The 25,031-nt window shown below is 53.1% G+C and overlaps 3 protein-coding genes and 1 non-coding gene across 5 annotated transcripts in view; 2 read left to right on the top strand and 2 right to left on the bottom strand.

The window, feature by feature from the left end:
* MIR1224 (microRNA 1224) lies at positions 4,913 to 5,016 on the top strand. The gene has a single exon (NR_129562.1). It is a non-coding gene; the product is annotated as a microRNA 1224 (primary transcript).
* ALG3 (ALG3, alpha-1,3- mannosyltransferase) lies at positions 5,840 to 11,312 on the bottom strand. The gene is made up of 9 exons (XM_013964097.2): positions 11,092 to 11,312; positions 9,125 to 9,224; positions 8,884 to 9,031; positions 8,614 to 8,774; positions 8,011 to 8,131; positions 7,250 to 7,455; positions 7,032 to 7,108; positions 6,307 to 6,451; positions 5,840 to 6,161 (listed from the first exon to the last, which is right to left on the bottom strand). Exons 1-9 carry the CDS (start codon positions 11,285 to 11,287, stop codon positions 5,999 to 6,001), a joined length of 1,317 nt encoding a protein of 438 aa, XP_013819551.1. The 5' UTR covers positions 11,288 to 11,312; the 3' UTR covers positions 5,840 to 5,998.
* ECE2 (endothelin converting enzyme 2) overlaps positions 12,132 to 25,031 on the top strand; it is a 35,878-nt gene continuing 22,978 nt past the window's right edge. Inside the window, exons 1-3 of one of the 2 annotated variants that reach the window (XM_005675194.3) lie at positions 12,169 to 12,441; positions 16,950 to 17,233; positions 17,931 to 18,391. In XM_005675194.3, the coding sequence (XP_005675251.1) occupies positions 12,246 to 12,441; positions 16,950 to 17,233; positions 17,931 to 18,218 (768 nt within the window). In that variant the 5' untranslated portion in view covers positions 12,169 to 12,245 and the 3' untranslated portion in view covers positions 18,219 to 18,391. Of the gene's footprint in view, positions 12,442 to 16,949; positions 17,234 to 17,930; positions 18,392 to 25,031 lie in introns of those variants that run through there. The other variant, XM_018047260.1, reaches the window with a different exon arrangement.
* Positions 18,800 to 21,070, bottom strand: CAMK2N2 (calcium/calmodulin dependent protein kinase II inhibitor 2). The gene is made up of 2 exons (XM_018047266.1): positions 20,715 to 21,070; positions 18,800 to 19,826 (listed from the first exon to the last, which is right to left on the bottom strand). The coding sequence occupies exons 1-2, from the start codon at positions 20,881 to 20,883 to the stop codon at positions 19,756 to 19,758; spliced, it is 240 nt and encodes a 79-aa protein (XP_017902755.1). The 5' UTR covers positions 20,884 to 21,070; the 3' UTR covers positions 18,800 to 19,755.

The following is a 25,031-nucleotide window of genomic DNA, read 5'->3' as shown; positions in this document are numbered from 1 at the left end:
CTGCTCTCAGCAGGGGCCAGGCCTACTTCCTGAGACCTGGGGAAAGGCTGCAGCCCATGGTGAGCTTGAGCCTGGGCCCTGCTCCCTTCTCCTCAGGGTCCTTCTCCCAAGTGGCACTGAGTCTGAAACAGATCCTGGTCAGGTTGTGAGGTCTCCGGGCACCCTGCTGTGGGGTGCTGCAGAAGGCCAAAGGTGCGGGGGACATGGCCTCTGACTACTCCCTAAACCTTGTCCTAAGTTGTGTCCTGGTACTGAGCCATGTCTTTGAAAAGCCTAGCCCCATCCACATGGCACAGGCCAGGAGGACAGTTCACACTAAGCTTTGAGGACTGAACACTCCGTCTCCTTGCTTGTTCCTACCCCTGTTCCTCCTCTTGACCCAGGCCTGCCCCTGCCCTGCTTGCCTCAGCAAGGTGCTGGGCAGATAGCGGCAGCAGAAGGGTGGCCTCCCCTCTCCACTGGCTGTGTGGCACCTTTTTCTCTCCCGCGGGCTCCCTCTGGTCATTCCTCACAGCTGGTGCAGGCCCTGAGGAAGGCACTGGAGCCCGCGCTGAGTGACATCTCTGTGGACTGGTTTGTTCCGGATGCAGTAGAGGCCCTGCTGACACCCCGGGAGATCCCCGCGCTCTATCCCGGGGACCAGCTTCTTGGTTACTGCTCACTCTTCAGGGTGGACGGCTTCCGGTCCCAACCCCCGGGGGTAGGCCTGGGTTGGGGGGTGGTGGGAGGTGGGCCTGGGATAGCTGAAGCCCCTGTGTCTCTTCAAAACCCATTTCCTAAAAAAAAAAAACCAAAAAAAAAAAAAAACCATTTCCTCTTCCCGGTGCTTCTCTCTGCCAAACTCATCTACTGCTACCCTCTAGACTTCCCCAGGGACCAAACTGGGTCCCTCAGGTGACTGCAGCCTGCCTCCCTCATAAGATCTCCCACTGAGCTGTCCTACAGAGTGATGCCTTTGGTCACCAAAGCATACAGAGAGCAGCACCAGCATTAGCTTTGAGGTTTTTGTTGAAACCTGCTCATTGTTTCACACGGTGCCCTACAAAAAGCAACATTTAGCTTATTTCCTGTAACACTCAGGGCCACACAGGGCATCGTCTTGATGAAATCTCAGATCCCAGTTCTGCTGTGTACTGACCATCTGATTTGGGGCAAGTCAGTCAACCTCTCTGAGACCCTTACACTGACTTTTTTCATAGGGGTGTTTTAATTAGAAATTCATGACTTGCACACTGTTGGTAGGATACTTGACACAGAGGTGGAGTTGGATACATGAGTTATTTTTACTAGGAAAAGCTTTCTCTCTCTAGAAGAACCAAGCATGCTAGCTCCTTTTTGATTGGGAGAGCTGTAAAATGGACTGTTTGCCTTTTCCCTGGCTGCCAGGAAGCTCAGGGCCAAACCTGAAGCCCAGTCATAGCAGCTCTAGTAATGCTGTGGTCAGCATATATGTTTCCTCCTTTCTTAGTACTGGGTTTTCATTTCTGCTTTATAATCTTTATTGCCTCTTGCAGTGAGCCATCTTAAATCCTGTTTGGAAAAAGATAGAGTGTATAACTATAATCAGGTTTTTTTTTTTCTCCTCAATGTCTATCCCTCTCCAGGGCCAAGAGCCTGGCTGGCAGAGCTTGGGCGGCTCAGTGTTCCCATCCCCAGAGGAAGCACCATCTGCCACCAGCCCTGGCACTGAGCCCACTGGCACCTCAGAGCCACTGGGAACAGGCACTGTGTCAGCAGAGCTGTCCAGCCCGTGGGCTGCTGGGGACTCAGAGCGGAGTGAGTGCCTGTGTGTGTGTGTGTGTGTGTTAGAGGGGAAGTGGGCGGTGGAGAGGCCAGGGCTGGGATCTGCTCTACTTCTCCATAGGTACTGATGCTCTGACAGACCCAGTCACGGACCCCGGACCTAATCCCTCTTCTGACACAGCCATATGGCACCGCATCTTCCAGTCCTCGTACATCAGGGAGCAGTATGTGCTCACCCACTGCTCTGCCAGCCCAGAGCCAGGCCCAGGCTCCACAGGCAGCAGCGCATCCCCTGTCTCCCAGGGCCCGGGCTCCCCTGAGGGCAACACTCCCCTGGATCCCCCTTCTCAGCAGGGCTGCCGAAGCCTAGCCTGGGGAGAATCTGCCAGCTCCCGCTCCTGTCCCCTGCCTCCATCCCCACTGGCTCCAGTCAAGGTGAGATTCCATCCACATCCCACCATGTATCCAGCAAACGTTTATTGACCATTGGCTGTATGCCATAGATTGTGCAGTGGTTATTAAGTCTACTTGAAAAAACAGAGAGGTAATGATGATATATAATGATGATACCATGCGACACATGTTGACAAGCACAGAAGCGTGACATTATGGGGGTTCAGAGTCAAGGTGACTAACCCTGTCTGAGGGAGTCGGGAAAGCAAGAGCCTCCTCTGAAGAATAAGAAGTCAATCAGGCAGAAAGGGGAAAGACCTGAGTAAAAACAGACAAGACCATGAGTAAAATGGGCTTGTGAGATGACACAGGGAAGGGGGCCAGGGGCCAGGGGAGCCTGGCCTCACCCCTAAGGGTGGTGATCAGCCATCTAGGGTTTCAGACAAAAGGGCATGTGGCTAGTCTTGTATGTCTGTCTGATCAGGCTAGGAGCTCTGCACTATTTGACCAGTGGACTCCACTTCTCAGGTGCAGACTGGGGCTTTGAGTGCTGAGGTGCTGGGCCGTCGACGCAGAGTGGCTCTGGCTGGCCGAAGCCTCTCATCCCCTCAAGGCCGGGTGAACCCAGTCCCTGGACGCCCCCGGCACCCCTCTCTAGGTGTAGCACCCGATGGGCCAGGCCCTGAGCCAGGGCAGCAGCTGGGACAGGGCCTGGATGACTCAGGTAAAGGTTATGGGGAAGCTGCGTTCTGTCACCCAGGAGGCTGTGGGGAGGTGGAGCCCAGGGCACCACGTGGCCCCTGCTCCTACCATTGTTTCTCCCCAGGAAATCTGCTCTCCCCAGCCCCCATGGACTGGGACATGTTGATGGAACCACCCTTCTTGTTCACCGCTGTTCCCCTCAATGGGGAGCTGGCTCCTTCAGCAGTAGCACAGCCTCCCCAGGCTCCACGCTGCCATGTGGTGATCCGGGCCTTGTGTGGGGAGCAGCCCGTGTGCTGGGAGGTGGGTGTTGGGTTGGAGACGCTGTGGGGGCCTCAGGATGATGGCTCACTGCCTCCGTCACCCCCCGAAAGAGATAATGCTTGGGACCAAGCACTCCATCGACTGACAGCAGCTTCTGTGGTTCGGGACAATGAGCAGCTGGCTCTTCGAAGAGGGGGTGAGACCAGGGCTGACTGGGGTGAGTTCCTGGTGGGCGCAGTCAGGGCTCAAGGAAACCATACGGGGCAGAGACTGGCAGAGGCATAGGCCTGTGTGATCCCTCACTGTACCTCACCTTGCTCACAAATGATTTGAGGCAGCTCACCCACATTATCAAGAAAAAAATTTAAGCAGGGTAATGTGAGGGGAAGGGATAATAAAAGGAAACAGAAAATGAGATTATATTAAAGATATACACTATGAGGTTATGTACCTTTGCAAGCAGGGGACCCAAAACTGGCCAAGTTTCCTAGCAGCCAACAGAGAGGGAATTTCATCTTGTAATGATTCACAGTGCCCATAATGTAAAAACAAATCTCTCATTTAGGAAGATTATTAAAGTTAAAATGTCAGTTCTTCAGTTGCGCTAGCCATACTTCATATGCTTAGTGGAGACTCTAAGGAATAACACATACTGGATCCCGTGGCTACCACACTGGATCACACAGATGCAGGATATTTCCATCATTACAGAAAATTCTACAGGGCAGTGCTGAAATGAGTGGATGGAAAAGGCACCACTCAATGCTTCCTCCGGGTTGTGTCCAGAATGTTGCATTTGCGGGTAGCCAGGGAGCCTAGCCTTGCTAATAACAAGGTGGTTGAGCATTTAGCCTAACCACTTCTTGTCAAAGTTGAGGAGTCTGAGCTGGCCCCAAGAAGGAACTCCATTCTGTTCAAAAGTGGACAAAGGGCTGGGAATTCCCTGGCAGACCAGTGGTTAGGACTCCACGCTTTCACTGCCAGGGCAAGGTTTGATCTCTGGTTAGGGAACTAAGATTCCACAAGCCTCAAGGTGCTGGTGAAAAAAAAAAAAAAAGAAAGGACAAAGGAAGAAACCATGGCATTATGGGAGCAGGGGTTTTTCTGTGAACCTCTTTGTAGAGAGTGGGTGGTGGGCGTGCACACCCTCCCAGCCCACATGCTGCTGCTTGGTTTTGTAGGTCACGCCCGGAGGTCCTGGCTCCGAGCCCTTCAGACAAGTAAGGTCAGCTCTGCCCCTTCTCGCTTCACCTGTCCTGTAGCTGTGGACGCTACCACCAGGGAGGTCCTACCCTCAGCCCTGCAGGTGCAGAGCTCAGGTAAGCAAGGTCTGTCCCAGGTGGCCTCCCAGGAGCCAGTTCTCACCTCACTGGCCACCCTCCCAAACTTCTCCCTATCTTCTGTGCCCGTACAGAGCCAGCTGAACCTGCCCGTACCCCTCCTATCTCTCAAAGCCATGTAGATGCAGCTCCTTTCCCCACAGCTGTCCACTCTAAAGGTAACACTCACATTTGAGGAAACGGAGTAGGGAGCAGCAGGCTTAGGGACCACCACTGAATGGCTCCAGTCAAGACTGAAGGGAGACTCTCTGGCAGGTGGCTGGGACCCGGAACAAACTGGCAACTCCAGTTCTGCTTTGGGGGACCATGCAGCCCCCATAGGAGGGTCTTATCGCCCGCTTCCCCGGCCTCCCTCTCGGATCAGCCTGGGCCGTTGGAAGTCCAGGGACCCAGACAGCCACAGACTCTGCAGCCCCAACACGGGCCAAGTCAATGACAGCAACAGTGAAGGCAGCGGCCATGACTACCTGCCCTTGGTGAGGACTCGGGAGGTGGAGGGTGGTGCTGCCAGGGCCAGGGCGCCGCCTCAGCTCGCTTCTCCCCCCACCTCCTCTCTCCTCAGGTGCGCTTGCAGGAGGCGCCCGGCTCCTTCCGCCTGGACGCCCTGTTCTGCGCGGCAGTGCGCATCTCGCAGGAGCGCCTGTGCCGCGCCTCGCCCTTTGCCGTGCACCGGGCCAGCCTCAGCCCCACCTCGGCCTCCTCTCCCTGGGCACTCCTAGCCCCCAGTGCTGGCCAGGGTGGCAGCGCCACAGCCACTTGCAGCCCGTCCCCCAGCTCGGGTTCCGAGGGTCCAGGCCAGGTGGACAGTGGGCGGGGATCAGACACTGAGGCCTCAGAGGGGTCGGAAGGGCCTGGTGGCGCTGACCTGCGGGGCCGGACTTGGGCCACGGCTGTGGCGCTTGCGTGGCTGGAGCACCGCTGTGCGGGGGCCTTCGGCGAGTGGGAACTGGCAGCTGCGAAGGCTGACTGTTGGCTGCGGGCGCAGCACCTGCCCGACGGCCTGGACCTGGCCAACCTCAAGGCTGCAGCCCGTGGCCTCTTCCTGCTGCTGCGTCACTGGGACCAGAACCTGCAGCTCCACCTGCTGTGCTACAGCCCCGCAAACATGTGAGGGTCACCCACTGCTCCGGCTGGCACCCCCTCCAACCAACTCAAAGTCACTGCCACCCAGAGCCGGCCTCTCGGTGCTGGGAAGGGGTGGGCTGGCGACAGCCTGTCCCCACTGCTTCTCATTCCCTCCACAGAATCCTCCTGCCCCCACAAAAAGTGCCTGCCTGTGCTCTCTCTTGCCCCTCCCACCCTCTGCCCCTGCCCCTTCCCCTCTGAGCTCTGTGCAGTTGCAGCAGGAGGGGAGAGAGCCACAGCCCCCAGATCCTATGCAATAAAGTGCCTCTTGGGACTGTCTTAATGAGTTCTTTATCTGCCACGTGCCTGTCTCTCACAGCTCGGTCCAGGCACCTCCATGGAGGCTGCGGAGGAGACTTGGTTTATTGGGAAGGGCAGAGTCCATCCCCATCCGGGGTCCCGAGAATGGACTGGAAGAGAACAGCTGGGTCTCAGTGGGCTTTCTTGCTGTGTGGGATGGTCTTGGGGAAGGGCTGGGGGCCCAGCCAGAGCTGCAGCAGGATGACTGCATGGCATGCATGCAGGGTGGCAGAGCTGCAAGACGTGGATGGGTATGTGTTCCAGGAGAGCTCGATGAGCCCCAGCACCAGCAACCTAGAATGAAGAGAGAAGTTTTGGGTCTCATCCTGTCTCTAGGCCTGCAGCTCTTCAGCTCACCCACTGCCCCTCCGAGGTCATGGCCTTGGGATGAGGAGCTTCCCACCCCTGTCCTCTCCCCCAGGGCTGTCCCAGCCAGTACCTGAGCAGGTGAGTGAGCCAGCGGGCAGGCGTGGCCCACAGGAGGTAGGGCAGTGTGTGGAAATACCAAACGTAGAACTGGTAGTGAAGGGAGCGGCTGAAGCAGATGCCAATGAAGTTGGAGGTGAAGAGGGTAGAAACAATCTGTAGGCGGTGGTCAAGGCCAAGGGCAGGAGCAGAGGGGTAGGGAGATTTCAAAGCAGGGAGGACAAAATTTGGGGGTGTCTAACAGCACCTGGCTCTGTAGTTCCTAGATACATACTTTCAGGCACATTTCTGAACCTCTTTGGACCTGTTCCTCAGTCTGTGTGGAGGCAATAAAATCTAGAGCTGAAAGGCCTAGGGAGCCATCACTCACTAGCTGTGTGACTTTGGCAAATTACTTAACCTTTTAAAGCCCTAATTTTGTCATCTGTAAAATGAGGATAAAACAGTTTCTTGTGAACTTTAAACACATGTAAAGCTCTTAAGATAGCGCTAAGCAGAGGGTGCCCCCTCATAATGGTAACTCAGTGATATTTAGAATTAAAAATAAAACATGCTTAAATATGTAAAGTACTCAGCACAGGGTTTGGTACAGAGTAGGAGCTCTACAAATGGACCCTGTAGCTATTACTGGAGCCTCCTTTCCCTCTCCCAGATCAGCAGCTGTCCAGGGTTAGTTGAGCAGGACCCTATCTGCACCTGGAGAGGGCAAGACTTACCTTCCCATGACTTAAAGGATATGGTTGGGTGTGAGGGGCTGGGGTGGAACCTTCCTTTTGGAGGGATCCTTTAGCAGCGACAGGATACCTTCCCCTGTCCTGGGGAGGAACCATTGAAGACAACTTAACAGACCACCATAGTGGGCCACACAGAGCTCAACATGTCCCAAGCAGCCCCTAAGGCCTAGGCCCTTCACTCCTTCCCCTACGTCTGCCCAAGGAACTGCCCCGCTTTCTCACCTGTGCCACCTGCAGAGCACAAAGAGCAAGAGCACGGTGAGGTGGGCAGTCAACAGTGCCAGGTGGAAGGCACGATGCAGGAAGAGGGCCTCGGGGAGAAAGCGCCAGTTCACTGTCCAGCGGAAGAGAAACTGGCGGCCAAGGTCAAAGGAACGGGATAGGTAGCCGACAGGGTTCTTCAGCAGGAAGGGCAGCCCTAGCACCACCTGAGGATGAGTGTGACATCAGCACAGCTGCCCAGGCTCACACTCAGCCTCATGCTGATCACTGAAGGGAGGAAGGATAGGGTATAGATCCCAGAGATTCCCTAATTGCCACTAGGAATAGCAAGAAAGCCAGCCCACCCACCCAGACCAAAATCTTGGGCCAAAAAGGCCAAGGAAGGACGTAGTAACAGTGCTTTATATTTAAATTCATCTAGTCATAAATGTGTTCTTGCCTGGAGAATCCCAGGGATGGGGGAGCGTGATGGGCTGCCATCTGTGGGGTCGCACAGAGTCGGATACGACTGAAGCGACTTAGCAGCAGCAGCAGCAGCAGCAGTCATAAATGTGCACAGCTAGAACGGTTCTCTGAGACCATCTAGTTCAACACCCTTGTTTTACAGCTAAAGAAACCAAAGTCTAGAGGTGGTGGCTGTCCAGATCAGAATCAACTCCAAAACTCTGTCCCCTGGCTTTGAGGATGTCTCAAAAACAAAAGGAGTCCAGACAGAGTGGCCGCCACTTCATCAGAAAGGGGACAGGGTAAGGAGGGAATACCTGAAGGACAGCACAAATGCCCAACTTGGGGAGGGCCCCACGGAGGCCAAATTTCTTGAGGAGAAGGAATAGTAATCCAGGGGCGAAGAGCAGCACATTCATCTTCACAGAGACTGCCAGGCTGGAGTGGATAGTGGGGAGGAAGAGTGAAGATCAGCTTCATCAGGGCCATGTACCCCCGACCATCACCACAGCAGCTCCCCATTCCCTGCCAGCAAGCTCCAGACAGAGGGTGAGCACTCATACTCAGAACCTCTGGAGAGGTTAAGGCAGCCTGGGAAGAGGCTGGGATAGGGAGCTGATACATTGTCTCTACACTCAGACTGAGCTACAAATAATATATTGAGTACTTAGAAAGTGCAACTGACCAACTCCAACCACAGAAGCAGACTGGAGGAAACAGGATAGGAAGAGGGTGGTGTGTGTGCAGGCGCCTGGGGATGGAGACTTTCTACACATCCTGGACTCGCAGGATGCGAGTGCAGCCCTTAACTGACCTGCACTGTCTGGCCACTCCCTTACTCCCTCTGCTACAGAAAACTGGGGAGAAAATGATGGAAATACAGAAAATGAAAGAAGGGTCCACAAGGGAGGGGTGTTGACCTGAAACAGCAGCAGCCCCAGCTCCAATGCTGGGCGAGCAGGAGGTTGACACTGAGGAAGAGCAGCACCATGGCCACTGGATCATTGAAGAGCCGCAGCACAAAGATGGAGTGGACACGATAAGAGGCACAGCACATGAAGAAAAAGACGAAGGGAGGTACCTGAGAGGTGGGCACAGTGGGGGACAAGGTCAGTTCACCAACCCTGAACCGTCCCCACTCCCCAGCCCTCCCAATCTGGGGGGCCCTGTTCCTGGTGGTGAGAACTCACCTTGCAGGTCTGGTGGTAAATCAAGAAGACAAGCAGCAAAGTGGCCAGGTAGAGCACAGCAAAGATGTGCTGGGCCATGCGGATGTCAGTGCCTCGGTCAGTGGCATAGTAAAGCCCCATAAAGATGTACACAAAGCCAGCTGGGTACCTGGAAGAGAAGGAACATGAGCCCAGGTCAAGCTATTCAGCCTGTCATCCAGCCAGCCCCTCCCATCCTCACTGAACCTCTGACCCCACTCACACGAGAGGTCCAGTGTCACCTTGCAGTTGAGTGTAGTCATAGGTGCCATTGATGACGCCCTCTACCTCAGCCATGTAGGCTTTCCAATCAATCTCTGTATCTGCAAAAGGACAGGATGACGTGATTACTTCATGGTCCAGAATTGCTCTGCTTCACTCCATCAAAGCACAGAGTTCTAGCTCATTCTTGGGATTTCTATCATAATCCCGTCTCTAACTGATCTATTCTCTGCATGAACCCAGGTATCTCAAAATCAAACATGTCTGTAATGGAACTCAGAACTTCCCACTCCAAATGTGGTCCCCTTCCTGGATTCCATGAATGGCACCATTAACCTCTCACTTGCCCAAGTCACAAACCTGGGAAACATCCTTGATACTTCTCTTTCATTTCCAACCCTCAGTCACCAAGTCCTGCCTATTCTTCATCCTAAATATCTGTCTCATCCTTCTCCGCTCAATTGGGTGTAACAATCTCTAGCGTCAATGGTGCAATAGCTCCCTAATTAGGCTCCCAGCTTCCACTTTCACTGCACTACATTTTATTGTCCACCCTGCAACCAGAGAGCTCATCCTATAATAGAAACATCACATTTCTCTGCTTAAAACTGTTCAGTGATTCCCCACGGCTCTTAGATAATAAAGACCAAGTTTTTTTATTATTCCCATTTTTAGAAAACTATGAATTAATGAGATTAAGTAACTAGCTCAAGATCAGTAAGCTAGGAAGGGAAAAGTTGAGATTGGCACACATGGAGCTTTAAATTCTTTTATTTTTTTTCTTGAGCTCTAAATTCTTAATCATCATACTATCTCCTTAACACAGCTTAGAGATACCTTCATGATGTGAAATCTCATCTCTTAGTACTACCCTCACTTGATTTCTGTGTTCCAACTCTAATTATTTCATTTCTTCAAAGGAAGTAGACTTTCTTTTTCAATGGGAGCTCTTTGGAACAGGATTCTCTCCTAGAGTATAATCTGCCCCCCACCCCTTTCTCTCTTTCCTTGGGGAACTAGCTCTTATTGTTGGAAAAGGACTCTAGGAAGCCTTCTCTGACTCCTCAAGTCTGGCTGAAGTGCCCACCTTTGTCCATTATAGAACTTTGTCTAGTACCATTATGATGAATATAATGTAATGTAATTTTCTGTTAACTTATCTTTGTCCAGGTCTGCATACACAAGTAGGAAATCTGTCTATCTTTTTCACCACTATACCCTTGGCACCTAGTATGGTGTTAGCCATATAATAAGCACTTAGTAAATATGTAGTGAACTAACTGTCTTTAGCAAGTAAGCTTTAAATCCAGTGCTTTCTGCCTGGAGAGGAGTGACCAATAATGCCGAACTGACTGTAACAAAATGCCATCACAGAGAAAATACTTCGAGACCTCAAAATTCAACAGATGAGGAGACTGAGACCCAGCAAGGGATGTGACATGTCCAAAGCCATAGAGACAAGCAGCAGCTGCTGCTGCTGCTGCTAAGTCGCTTCAGTCGTGTCCGACTCTGTGCGATCCCAGAGACGCCTCCTACCAGGCTCCCCCGTCCCTGGGATTCTCCAGGCAAGAACACTGGAGTGGGTTGCCATTTCCTTCTCCAATGCATGAAACTGAAAAGTTAAAGTGAAGTCGCTCAGTCGTGTCCGACTCAGCGACCGCATGGACTGCAGCCTACCAGGCTCCTCCGTCCATGGGATTTTCCAGGCAAGAGTACTGGAGTGGGTGTCATTGCCTTCTCCGCAGAAAAGCAGCAGCAGCCGTTAATTTGGACCCAGGTTTTCTGGGGAAGATTAAGATCGAGTTTGGTTTTCTGTGGAGCAGACTTTGGATTTGGGTAAAAGATATTGGTCTGCAATTGATGGCTGAGTGGATCAGGGGTTTAAGTTTGAGTTCCGAATGTGGGTCCCAGTTTTTATTGGGGGTTCGGTCTCCCTCCCCCTCTTCCCCTCCCCCTCGGCGCACTCACATGCCACCCTGTGAATGACCCAGAAGGTGATGCCCACCTCCGCCAGGCAGAGGCAGGCGGCCAGCAGCAGCGTGTAGCGCGGTTCCAGCAGCAGCAGGCGCCGCTCTTGCCAGGCGCGCCGCAGCCACTGCCCGCACAGTCCTGCTGCCCGGGTTGCGGGACCCGCCCGGCCGCGTTTCCGCAGGCCTGCCGCCATCTTGCCGGTGCGTCGCTCTTGTGGGCCCGCTACCCCGGAAGCCCGACTCTTTGGTACTTAGGTTCCGCTCCCAGCGCCACGTGTCGCAACGGACTGAGCGCAGACAGGAGTTGTCTGAGTCCTTGTTTACGCCTCGAAAATTTCCTGCTTTCACATCTGTCTTCCCTGATGGAGTGCACACTCCATACGAGCAGGAATAGTCTTACTCCTCAGTACGTACTTAGCCCTGGGCGCAAAGGCGCTAATGTGAATCGAACGTTTGCCCAGAAAAGTAACGTTTCTTTCTGCCCGCGTCTTGTCTCTTCCGCAACTCCCCTCCCCACCCCTGCCCAGCATAACACTTCGCCCGTGTTGATATCTGCGTTCATGCCCGTCTTCCTTGGAGAGCAAGACCCGTGGCCGCACTACTCCCGCCACCCCTCAGAGCCTTCCAGGTGCTCAAAACTGGGAAGAAATGAATCTCTTATTAACATTCAGGCTTCTTAATGGAGTGAGCTTGTCAAACTGAAAATGAGGTGGGTAGTGACGACCCAGTTGGAGAAGGAAATGGCGACCCACTCTAGTGTTCTTGCCTGGAGAATCCCAGGGACTGGGGAGCCTGGTGGGCTGCCGTCTATGGGGTCGCACAAAGTCGGACACCACTGAAGCGACTTAGCAGCAGCAGCAGTGACGACCCAGAATGTGTGACACCATGAGTGTGGCTCTCAGAAGTTAGTGAGCAATGCATCCAGAGAATTCAGCGTATGGATAATACGACTTTCCCACCCGGAAGATTCTTTCCGGAGCGCTTAGCAGAGGACGGAAGTTCCACGTGTTTATGTTGAGCAACTGCAGATGCCCGGCGGAGACACAAAGGCCACGCCTCCCATATACCACCATTCTCATTGGCTACATTGGAGCACCACGCCCCGCCTAGAGGTGGGGGCCAGTTGCCCTCACTGCCCGGCAGCCGCAAGCAATGGCTTGTCTGGGGCCTTCCGCACCGGTGCCGGAGTTACCGGAGAAGAACTGCGGGTACCGCGAGGTCCAGTACTGGGACCACCGATACCAGGGCGCTGCCGACTCTGCCCCCTACGAGTGGTTCGGAGACTTCTCTTCCTTCCGTGACCTCCTAGAGCCGGAGTTGCGGCCATTGGACCGTATCCTCGTGCTAGGTGGGTTGTTCCGGGGCTGCCCAGTCCAGGTGGAGCTGGTTGGATTGGCCCCGCCCTCGCTCTGCCGGCCGCTCTCCCAGGACACTCCTGTCAGAAGTCAGGATCCAGTACCTTTAGAATCTCGGCAGTATTTCGCCGGGGCAAACAGGAGCGAAAAGATTCTTAGTCCCGGGACCTTCAGGGGAAAGACAGTCTCTCTGAGTCTGAAGGTGGTAGGTGACCCATGACCCCGTTACGAACTTTGGGGAGGCCGCCTCGAGCACTGGCGAGTTCAGAGGACCTAGTTCAAGTCCCAGCGCTAGTTGACTGTATGATTTAGGACAAATCATAAACTCTGAGCCCCGAATTCACTTTTAGGGACTGCGAATTCAAGTTGGATAAGGTACGTGAGTTCACCTTGAGCGGAATGCCTAGCGCTTTTCTGTTTGCGCCACTGGGTCATTGTCTCCTAGAGAGTTCTCTCTTGACTCTCCAAACTAACAAACTTGGTCCTCTGTCATCCCGCTCCCCCCCTTCCTCCCCCGCGCCTTGTGCAGTGAGGATGAGGATAGCGCCCTCTGACGGGAGAGTGCAGTCAAGATTGGTGTGATTCCCCAGAAGGAACAAGTTCTTGTGGGTAGGGCTTTCCTGGTGACTCAAACAGTAAAGAATCCGCCTGCAATGTGGGAGACCAGGGTTCGATCCCTGGGTTGGGTAGATCCCCTGGAGGAGGGCCTGGCAACCCGCCTCAGTATTCTTGACTGGAGAATCCCCATGGACAGGGGATCCTGGTGGCCTATAGTCCACGGGATCTCAAAGAGTCGGACACGACTGAGAACAGGATGGGTCTCTAAGAGATCCACCTAACCCCGACCTTGGAATTCTCTTCCACTGCCCGCCTTGAGGGCTCCAGTGAAGTTTGATTAAGTAACCGATTTCCTCCCAAAATCTTGATATTTTTAAAAGCATGTGTATGATTAAGTGAAATATTTCACATATGTGAGACATTTATATGTAAATATATGTAAAGCATAAATAATAACTCGAATGTGTGTATATACCCTACTCAGTTTGAGAAACCGAGCATTCTTCCAACCACAAAGTGCTTAAGAACTTGGACCCTGGAGGCAGCCAATTATGTAGGGATCTTGGCACATGTCATCTTAGCTGTGGAATCATGGACAAAATCATAGAATCGTACCTGTGAATCCTGGACAAAATACTTAAATTTATGTGCCTCCATTTTCTCAGCCTTTAAAAAAAAGAGTACATACTTACAGCTTTTAAGATGATTGAGTGAGGATGAAAGATACCTAGAAAAATGCCCAACAAAATTAAAAGCCTTGTATATTCAACGTTTTCTGTGTGGGCCCCTAAAGCTCTTCCCGCCAGAGGTTAAAAACTCTCTTGAATTTTGTGGCTTTAAACCACTACATTTATTTATAGATTTAACATAGATCTATCTTTTTCAAGCTTTAGTGTAATAACCTGGAAAACTGGACCCACCTTGATTTTCTAATTCTAGGGATGGTCTAAGGCTGGTCCCAGGGATTTGTATTTTCAACAAGCCTGCAGGCTGATTCTGGTGATTGGCAGAGAAAAACTGCCTTAAATTCTGCCTGACTAGGAGGTATCCTTTTCTGGATAGAGGAGGGAAATGTCTAAAGATCAAAAAGAAAAACTTTCCAGACAGAATTCCCAAGATCTAAGAACAGGACCCACAGCTTGGGGAGTACCCTGTGTCACATTTCACCTAAAGAACATTGAACACCTGATGCTAGGGAATGTGGTGGGCCCTTTCTAATTTATTTAATCCTCATGACAACCCTTAGAAGTTAGTGAAAAATATTATGAGACCTATTCTAGCTTAGGGTTCAGTAAATTTTTCCTGAAAACTGCCAAATAGTAGATATGTTAGGCTTTCCAGGCTATACAGTTGCTGTCACAACTAGAAAATGGTGATGGCTGCTGATAGTATCTTCTCTATGGAGCCACTGGGAAAATAAACTGAGATAATCCTTATAAAAGTACTTAGCATGGGACCCAGTGTTCAAAAACTGTTAGCTATCATTATTATTATTGAAAACGGGAGTCAGAGAGGCACTTTCTCTGGGAATGCTCAGAGAAAGAGGACCTTGCCTAAAGACTCGTGTGTCTAGTCCCTATGGCTAGGTTCCTCATTGCAGATGAGTGTATGTGGCTGCCCGGTTTTGCTGTCATTATACTTCTCTGGTTCTCTCTTCTTGCTTGACTCCAAGTTCTGTAGAATCTTCTGATTATATTTTTGTCTTAAGTGTGTATTTCCTAGAGACACAAGGGACTGACCAGAGGATTGACTGTCCAGACCCCATTATGGCTATTTTTCCTGTTATAAATTAGTGAATACGTATTCTGGTTTATACTTCAGTCGCTTGGTGTTGGGGATAGCATTCACATAGCTCTGGGCTCCCATATGATGCATTCTTGGATGCTGGATCCAGAGCTCTGCTTCCCTAAGGCCCCACCTAGGGAAACAGTAGCTGTTCCAAGTCTCATCTTAGTTGTTAGTCCCAAGTCACTGCTTTGTGGGCGTAAAGTGGCCCTGTGGTCAAGTTTTATTTTCCCTGCATCTTTAATAAAGTTGTCTTAGAAGACGCCATTCCTGTACCAAAGGGGACAATGGGTCTGTCCACAGTTTGACAGAGCACTGCAGGCATATGAGGTCAGGTGCTGGGTGATGAAGGCATTGTGGGTCAGAGAACTTAGTGGGATTTCAGCCTGAACTGAGTTAGGGTCTCCTGCTCAATCACCCTCACCTTCTGTCCCAGAGCCTGTTGTGGTTCCAGTGTTGGGAGGCACACATTGGGTTTTCCCAGGCAACACAGTACTCTTCCTGAGCCCCAGAGTCTGAGTAACACAAGAAGGGCAGCTGAGGACCAGTCAGCAGTATCTGGCCTCTGTCCAGGTGCCAAGCTCTGCCTGTTAGATTAGGGCTATCCCATCAGCTTATTTTGTGATCCTCTCAGGGAGGCAAATGGGGATTAAAGGCAATCTAATCCCAAGATCTGGGGATCCCCATGTGAGGCCACCAAGAACTGTCATCCAGGCCTGTTCTCGGTGATTCGGACCACAAGAGGGCCTGGAAGAGGCCAACAGATCCTTGAGGAAGGCCACGCCCATTGGGCAGTAGGTCCACATCCACTCCTCTAACCTCCACCCTCCCTCCATCCCTTTGGGACTGGTTCCCAGAAACTTCCCACCAGAGTGTAATGATTCTTCAAGACTCTTGATTGGTTGTCAGTTCACCTGAACCTGTTAGCCCACCCACCTAAGGTGGGGACAGGGACTCTCCCATGTGCTCCTGCAGCCTGTCCCTATTGAAACACTCATCACATTATGAGGCAGTTGCCTGATTACACATCTGCTGCCCTCACCAGAGCATCAGCTCCTTGATGACAGGGGCTCTGTTCATCAAGAGAATGACAATATGTGGTGCTCAAGCGTACATGAAGGAATTATTGGGTTGGCCAAAAAGTTCGTTTGGGTTTTCCTATAAGATGTTATGGAAAAACCCAAACAAACTTTCTGGCCAATCTAATATAGGCAGTCATCTCCACTGTGTGTCCCCACTTAAGTTTCCCTTCTACTTGTTAATTCTGCCTTGGAAACCCAAGTAAGATTAAAAACCGGTAACATGAAGTCTTCCCACAGTTGATGTCATCAGAGGAGAGATTAGGAATTAGGATAATACTAGGATTATCCTATTAATAATACTACATGCCAGTATTATCCCCAGGGCTTCCCTGGTAGCTCAGTTGGTAAAGAATCCACCTGCAATGCAGGAGACCCTGGTTCAATTCCTGGGTCGGGAAGATCCGCTGGAGAAGGGATAGGCTACCCTCTCCAGTATTCTTGGGCTTCCCTTGTGGCTCAGCTGGTAAAGAATCCGCCTGCAATGCAGGAGACCTGGGTTTGATACCTGGGTTGGGAAGATCCCCTGGAGAAGGGAAAGGCTACCCACTCCAGTATTCTGGCCTGGAGAATTCCATGGACTGTATAGGCCATGGGGTCGCTAAGAGTCAGACACGACTGAGCAACTTTTATATTATAATATTGTCCCCATTCTGAGTCTGAGAAAACTGAAGTTGAAAGTTGAATGACTTACCAGGGATATATGACTAAGGATATCAGAACCCAAATCCTTGAACTTTTAAGTTCAGAGATCCTGCTCTTTGGGTGTTTTAGTTGTTAAATTTAGCGCATCACATCCTGTATGTAGGGTAGGTATTGTCTTCATTTTTCTGGCGAGGAAATCCAAGTTCCTAGTATGTAAACAACTTGCCTTAGTCCACACAGCCAGGAATGATAGAGCCAGGACAGGTGCCCAAATCTGTATGACTCCTGGGCTCATGCTCTTGTGCCATGCTGCTTCTCCCTCAGTACAGGAGGCTTTGGGCTTCAAGAAAACAGTCCAAGAGTGGATGGATAATTGCGGAGGTGAGAACCAAAGCTAACCTAGACCTTTTGTCATCCACCCCTTCTCACCCCAGGCTGTGGAAACAGTGCCCTGAGCTACGAGCTATTCCTTCGGGGCTTCCCTGACGTGACCAGTGTGGACTACTCATCAGTAGTGGTGGCTGCCATGAGGGCTCGGTATGCCCACGTGCCCACGCTGCGATGGGAGACCATGGACGTGCGGGCACTGGGCTTCCCTAGTGGCTCCTTTGACGTGGTGCTTGAGAAGGGCACACTGGATGCCCTGTTAACTGGTGAACAGGATCCCTGGACTGTGTCCTCTGAAGGTGTCCACACTGTGGACCAGGTGCTAAATGAGGTGAGGGAGCAACAAGGGAAAGAGGGCTGTTCAAGAGCTGGGGAGGGTTTCCCTGGTAGTCCAGTGGTTAAGATTCCTCGCTTCCACTGAAGGGGGCACAGGTTTGATCCCTGGTTGGGGAGCTAAGACTCCACAGGCCACAAGGCCAAGAATAAATAAACAGCTTTTTTTTTTAAAGAGCTGGGGGATAAGTAAATAAATAAATAAAGAGCTGGGGATGAAGGCTTAAGGTTTTAGGAGACTTGAAGAACTTAGAAGCCAGGGGAGGCATGGTTTGGAGCAAGTAGTGGGTCACCTTCAGGACTCTGGTTACCTAAAGGAAGAGGATGTTAAGCTGGGTCAAGATTATAGGGGGCTGGAGTGGCCAGGCTCCCAGAGTTTAAGGACTGGATACTGAGTTGCCACAGAGATGAGGCTGTGGCCAGATCCCAGATAGGGAAGGTCAGCAGTTGAGAGGAAAGCAGTGCCCCCTGCATCTGACATCATTCCCGTGCTCCTACCTATCTAAGATGTAGCCTGACCCCCATGGAACAGCCAGAGGCAGAGAGGGAGCCTCACCCTTTTGCCCTGGAAAGCCCTGAGCTACTGAATGCAGGGTAGAACCTGAGGTCCCACTGGGAGGGCATCTGGTGCAGTACTGACCTTTGAGAACCTGGAGGTGGGCTTCTCACCAGTGGCTTCTCTATCTGCCTTGCAGGTGAGCCGAGTGCTGGTCCCTACAGGCCGGTTCATCTCATTGACCTCTGCTGCCCCCCACTTTCGGACAAGACACTATGCTCAAGCTCATTATGGCTGGTCCTTGAGGCATGCAACCTATGGCAATGGTTTCCACTTTCATTTCTACCTCATGCAGAAGGGCAAAGAGCTCAGTGTGGCCCAGCTGGCCCTTGGGGCACAGATCCTCTCACCCCCTAGACCTCCCACCCCACCCTGCTTCCTCCAGGACTCAGATCATGAGGATTTCCTCAGTGCCATTCAGCTGTGAGGCCAGAAACATGGTCCTTCAGCCTCCCTTTCTGCTCCAGGCTCAAGTATTTGGTATTCCTGACTCAGGGTGGTCAAGTCCAAGGTGCTCACACCCCAGGGGCATCATGCCTAAGATAGAGCTGATGGAAGCAACCCCACATGAAAAAAATACAGGTTCAGACTTCTCTTGGATTCCCCAGTGGCCTCCCCCAACATATTGAATCACCAGTAATTCATCTCCAGCACAGCCCTTCTGCATGCCAGCCAGCCTTGGACACTTACATCCCAGGGGCCTGTTACTGACTCCCATCCAATGTAGATTAATTGACAGAGGGCTGCAGACTTTAAATCTAGATTGCTTCTGACCCCAGCTCCAGCCCCAACTCTGGTGACCTATCCTGCTTAGGTTGTATTATTTACCCAAGGAGACCACACTATTATGGTGTTTCCAGGCCAGACTGACATGCCTATGTTTACTTGGCAACCCTTCTCTGTCAGTAACATGGACCTGAGATTCCCAAATACCTTATCCCCTCCCTAAAAAGAACTGGAGCCATTTGGGGCTGACTTTTTAGCAAACCAAAGCAGCAGCTACACACACACACAGGGAGGTCTGTGTTTATTCACTCCTGGTACAGTGAGGATGGAGGAACATTTACAAAGGACACCCCCAGGGGTTGAGAACATCTCCAGGGCCACAGGTGTCATCCAAAGATGCAGTGCAGCCCCCGTTTGGAATCCCAGGGGCAGGACGCAAAGGTCCAAGGTAAAATCAGACCTGGGCCCTTGGAAGGTGATACCTTGAGGGGAGGAGGTCTGCCAGAGAGCCGCCTGGAATCAGGCATGGGCAGACTGGTCATGTGGTTGGTTACCATGTTGGGGGCTTGTCCCATCCCAGCCTCAACACCCATCCTTTCTGCCAGGCGCAGAAGAGCGTGGCCGAGACCGTGGGGGGCAGGGCATGAACCATGAGGGGGATTAGTAAACAAAGAGTCGGATATAAAAATACAAATGTGCTGAGGAAGTCCCTTAGAAAGAGGCTGAGGCTGGGGTCACGCCAGACAGGGGTAGGGGTGAGGAGCAGCTGGGCTCAGAGGGGTGGGAAGCTCATGCAAATACGCAGCCAAACATCCCTGGCTGCGCGCGAGGTCCGACACGGGCAGGCAGTCGATTTGCAGACTAGACCTGCCGGAGAGGGGCGGGGCAGGGGAGCCGTGCGGGAGGGGACGGGCCGGGGGTTGAGGGCCGCGGGTCTCTGTCCGTTCCGGTGTGCGGGGTGGGGCTGCGGCCCGAGGTTCTAAAGTGCAAGAGCGCGGCGGCGGGCTCCGGGCCGGTCCGCGCCGCCGCTACCGCCGCCGCCGTGGTGCTGAAGAGGACAGCTCCGGAGTGCCTGGCGGCGGCGGCGGCAGCGACTGCAACCCGAAGGCGGCGCGGCCCTGCAGTCCCCGCCCGCGGGCGCCTGGGCCGGGGCGGGGGGCGACGGCAGCCGCATCGCCGGCCCGCGCTCCTGGCCGCCGCGGGGCTGGGCCCGGAGCCCGCCGCCTGAGCCGGCGCGTTTACACTCCGGACGGCGGCTTCTCCCCCATCCCCTTCAGCACGTCGTCTATCCGGTCATCCTCGATCACCACTGCGCAGGGAGAAAGCGCGTCAGCCGCGCGGCCTCGGGGGGCAGCGGCGAGAATTGGGCCCCGCGTCCTCGCGCCCCACTCAGCTACTGCCCGTGGCCCAGAGACGCCCCTGAGACCCCCTGCTACAGTGCCCTGCCCATTTGCTCTTTGCTGCCGATTCAACCCAAGGCCGACCCCCAGCTCCCATAGACCCGCTCCTCTCCTTGCGGAGGAACGCCCCTCTTCCTAAGACTCCAAGCCGTTCAACCTTCCAGTCCAAACCCTCCCGCCGCCTGAGCTCTCCTACTTCCAAGCTGATCGGAGAGCTTTTGCTCATGGGATCCCCCACTTCCACCCTCCCTTCAACAGAATCCCCTCCTCAACCCGAATCTCCATCTATTCCAGCCCTCTCCCCAACCTAACCTTGTGGTTTCAACACCTCTTCCGATCCTGGTACCAACAGAGCCCCTTCCCCTTGCAAACAACCAGGACAACCGAACCCCCGCCCCCTGCCCACTCTCCAATCGGCATCCCTCCCCTCGCGAAGATTCTTCCGTAGCATACACCGACTCAGCGTTTGATCGTGTAGAAGCGGCCAGTCGCCCAACGTCCCCACTTCAGGCAGCCCCGAATGCCCTGGTCGGCCCCTCCCCCTCGCCCGTGTGCCAAGGCTCTACTTCCAGAGGTGGCGAGCATCGAATCCGGGGCACTGCGTTCCCAGGAGAGGGGAAGAGGGGGACACAACACTGCAGCAGGGACCACCCTCTACCCGCCCCCCACCCCCAAACCGCGGCTGGCTGCGCTGGTCTGCGGCAAGAGCTGAGGGCGCTTGGCGGGGAACTGCAGCCGGGGGGCGCCCAGGGGAGGATTTCTGGGTCAAGCGGCGACTTCGGGTCCCGGCCGTGTACCTCTCTTGGCTCGGCCGATCTGGCCCAGCTTGGGGGGTCGCTTGGCTTGGTTGCCCGCGAAGAAAGAGTTGGTGTCCTGCAGGCGACAGCTGAAGGAGAGGTCAGAGCCCTCGGGGTCGGCGCCGAAGCGGCCCATCTTGTCCTCGCTGTAGGGCAGGATCTCGGACATGGCGGGCGCGGGACTGCGGCGGGGCGCGGGCGGCGGGCTAGCTGCCGGACCGGCCCTAGCTCAGCAGGGGAGCCGGCGGAAGGATGAAGTCATGCAGCATCCGGGGCTGCGGAGCCAAGCGGGGCCTCCTCCCCCGCGCCTCCGCCTCCCCGGCCGCTGGGCAGGCGGCGGCGGCGGCGGCGGTGGCGGCGGCGGGGACCGGGCGGGGGCGGTGCGCGGGGGGCGGGGGCGGTGCGCGGGGGGCGGGGGCGGCGGTGAGAGCGGAATGACGATGAGCGCCCGACTGCCGCAGAGCGGGGCGGGCGGGGCGCGGGGGAGGGGGGGCGGACACCGGCCAGGGTTGGGAGGCAGGGAGGCGGGCCGCGGGTGGGGTGGGTGTGTATGTGTGTGCCGGGACCCGAGCGCCTCCGGCTTTCTGCGGAGATACGGGAGCGAAAGTGGGAGAGTCCTGCCATTGGCTGGAGTGGCGCCTGGGCGAACCGTACCCGGCCACAACGGGTGCAGGACCTGGCGGGGAGAGGCGGGACTGGGGGGAAGGCAGGAGCGACCCCGGCATGCCAGGGGCGGGAGGAGAGTCTTGCACACGAGCTCTGAGATGCTTGCTAGAGGCGCTGGGAATTGGGGAGCGGGTCGGGGCCGGAAGCAGGGCCAGCATTCGAAGCTGGGCGGACACCGGAAGCGTAGCGGGGGGAGAGTCGGATACGCGGGAAGGTGTGCGGGAACCCGCAGGACGCAGGAATAGCTCAGGCCAACGAGTGGTGTCCCCATCTTTGGCGTGCTCTCGTGTGGGATTGCTCTTCGGGTCTGAAACTGTCATCTGGAGTCTGTTTCTGTGACCGCCTTCTGTTTCTGTCTGTGCCTATTTATTTGTCAGTCTATCTGGACGTCTCTGTGTCTCTGCCTCGGTGCCCCATTTCTTTTTGTGTCCTAGTCTCTGTCTACGTCTCTCTTTTTTAAAATTTAAGCTATAATATTTTGAGAAAGACCTTTGCTTTACACAGCAGTAAAAAATTATGTATTGTACATTGCATGAGTATATGACCAACTCTTTGCGACACCAGTGACTACTGTAGCCCACCACGCTCCGTCCTTGTAATTTTTCAGGCAAGAATACTGGAGTGGGTTGCCGTTTCCTACTCCAGGTGTCTACGTCTCTCTCTTAAGTGTCTCTGTTCTTCTATATCCATGCTTGGGTTCTTGTGTGCCCGGGTGGTACTTGGGGACCTCAGGAGCTGGGAGAACCGCAGGGCTCGGCGGGGGCTTTGAGCCCGAGTTTCGGCTCCAGCAACAGGGCTGGGGGTGCAGGTCTGCCTTGGTGAGCGCGTGTCGGCCCAGTTACCGAGACTCCTCCAAGGAGAGAGTCGAGATTAGTGCCGAAACTCGGGCTCAAAGCGCGCGCTGCGCGCTGCGGTTCTTCCAGCCCGCGAGGCCCGCGCTGCGCTAGCAGTGTAGGAAGAATGAATGACGGCGTCGCGGGGGGCGCTCTGGCTGCAGGTGACGCGGGGAAGCCCGGAGCGCCTGAGGACGCGACGCGCGCCGGTGAGTCCGGAGGTAGAAGGGGAGGGATAGAGGGTGTCTCCGCCCTGGGTGCTGGGGATCACGTGACACGTCTCGCCGCACTGGAGACCACGCACCCTCTTCTCTCCTCCCTCCTCTGGCTGTCAACGGCGGCGTCACCTGCTTGCTAGCGGGCTGGGGCTCTGGCGCAATCTCTGGCCTTGGGGGAGGGAGGTGTCGCACATTCGGTGATAGTGACGACAGCGCTGATAAGGATAATAATCATCCGAATAATAATCATTAAGTCCATACTCAAGGCGGAGGGTTCTCTACGGTTCCCAAAGCCCATTTCCTCCTTCCCTCTAAATCACATAGCTGGTGAGGAGCCTAGTGCTGGGTCTTCTTCCTTCAACAATTGTTAGTTCCAGGGACACAAAGGCGAATGCCATCATGGCTGCCCTAGGACAAGGCTCGGGAGTGCCAGAATTGCCTCTGTACAGCCTCACTCAAGACCAAAGACCTGAGTGAAATGAAAGTTGTTCAGTCATGTCCTACTATTTTCGACCCCTATAGTCCAGGGGATTCTCCAGACCAGAATACTGGAGTGGGTAGACTAGCTCCTCCAGGGATCTTCCCAACCTAGGGATTGAACCCAGGCCTCCCGCATTGCAGGCGGATTCTTTACCAGCTGCGCCTCCAGAAAAGCCACCTGTACAGCCTCACTCAAGACCAAAGACCAAAGGCCCAGCCCTATCAAACCCTCCTCTGCTGTGTCCTGGTCTCTGGGATGAGGTCTGGAGCTGGAGGTGGAAGCCCTGCTAGGTGAGCAGAGTCTCCAGACCTGGAAGGACAGGAAAAGCTGGAGCTCAGGGTTACTAGGGGAGAGTCCAAAGAATTCCACCCCTGCTAGAGGTTGTTCAGCCCTGGGTTCCAATCCAAGCTCTACCACTTCCTGTGTGAGCAAATAGTTTTCTAATTGACTCCACAATTATTTTTTTTTAATTAGTTCACTGGTACTCGTAACATTTTAGGGAGATATGGAAAATCACACGAATCCTTCCAATCTTTTTCTCATGTATTTGCATAACATGCATACATACTTCTCTGAGCCTCCATATTCTAGTGTGAAGCCTAGAGATGACAGAGCCTACACTAATAGTTTTGTAGAACTTGTCTTAAGGTGAAGTGACTTGTCTCAGGAGGTAATGCACTGACCCTACCAAAAGTGATCAAGGGCCCATCTGGGTTCTTTCCAAGAATAAGATGAGAGCACTGGGTGGGGAATTGAAACATTTCTGGTTTCTCCTCTCAGAATGAGAGAGAATGGAGGAATAGCAATTTAACTTGGAGTTTATTTGGTTAGTTCCTTCTTAAATAATCTTACTCCTGTAAGCCACATGCTGGATTGTGATTAAGGCAAAAGACATAAGTGCAAAATTGTAAAGATATAGTAATACATGATTCAGCTATGTTGTGAAAATTTGGAGCGAGTTCTTTATTTTTTTAAATAATTTTATTTATTTATGGCTGCACTGGATCTGCGCTGTTGTGCGTGGGCTTTCTCTAGTGGTTACTCTCTAATTCTGTTGCATTGACTTTTCATCGTGGTGGCTTCTCTTGTTGCCGAGCACTAACTCTAGGCAAAGGGGCTTCTTCAGTAGATGTGGCATTTCTCAGCATGTGGAATCTTCCCAGAGCAGGAATTGAACCCGTGTCCCTTGCATTGGCAGGCGGATTTGTTAACTAATGGACCACTTGGGAAGTCCAGAGTGAGTTCTTTAAATTATGATCCTCTACTTAAATTCTGATGTTCTGCATCCCTGTCCATGAGATGAAGATTCATTTTCACAGGTAAAGTGAAGTAAAGTTTGTTTGGATTGTTGTGACAATGCATTGAATTTCTTTTGAAAGCCCCTCAGAACCTACTAGTGGGATTGAATCCGTATGTTCTCAGCAGAATAATATGCCTTTTGACAACTGAGTATTAATGACACTTTTATTCAAGCAGAAACCGTAGGCCTGTGTAGTGAGCTGGACAGGGTCTCCCCTAAAACTTATGTCTACCTGGAACCTCAGAATAGACCTTATTTGAAAATAGGGTCTTTGCAGATGTTAATTAGTTAAATTAAGCTAAGGTCATACTAGATTAGGGTGCACCCTTACTGGTGTCTTTGTAAGAAGAGGACAAATGCACAAGACATATACACACTTGGGAAGGCCTTGGGAGGAAGCAGAGATAGGACCGGTGTGGCTGCAAGCCAGGGAACACCTAGCACTGCTAGGAGCCACAAGAAGATGGAAGAGGCGAGGAGGGATTCTTCCTTAGGGCTTACCGAGGGAGCATGGCCCTGCCTAGATTTTGGACTTCTCACCTCCAGAACTGTGAGAAAATAAGTTCCTGTTTTTCTTTTTAGTTTTTTCTTTGTTCTTTGTTTGTTTTCTGGCTGCACCCCAATGCATTAGTTCCTTGACCAGGGAGCAAACTCTCACCTCCTAAAGTGGAAGCACAGTGTCCTAACCATTGGACTGCCAGATAATTATAAGTTAAGTTGGTAAGTTACAAGTTTCTGTTTTAAGCCACCCAGTTTGTGGTACTTAGTTACAGCAGTCCTATGAAACAAATACAATGTTACAAGTATTTTGGGGTCATC

Source organism: Capra hircus, chromosome 1 (genome assembly GCF_001704415.2).
Source record: "Capra hircus breed San Clemente chromosome 1, ASM170441v1, whole genome shotgun sequence".
Taxonomy (NCBI): Eukaryota; Metazoa; Chordata; class Mammalia; order Artiodactyla; family Bovidae; genus Capra; species Capra hircus.
This window is presented reverse-complemented; position numbering and strand designations above follow the sequence as displayed.

Coding starts and splice junctions, on each gene's coding strand:
- CAMK2N2 (XM_018047266.1), bottom strand. CDS start 20,883: ATGTCCGAGATCCTGCCCTACAGCGAGGACAAGATGGGCCGCTTCGGC. Junction 19,827..20,714: donor GATCGGCCGAGCCAAGAGAG/GTACACGGCCGG, acceptor CTCCCTGCGCAG/TGGTGATCGAGGATGACCGG.
- ALG3 (XM_013964097.2), bottom strand. CDS start 11,287: ATGGCGGCAGGCCTGCGGAAACGCGGCCGGGCGGGTCCCGCAACCCGG. Junction 8,132..8,613: donor TGGGGCTGCTGCTGTTTCAG/GTCAACACCCCT, acceptor TATCCACTCCAG/CCTGGCAGTCTCTGTGAAGA. Junction 7,109..7,249: donor GTGCTCTGCAGGTGGCACAG/GTGAGAAAGCGG, acceptor GTTCCTCCCCAG/GACAGGGGAAGGTATCCTGT.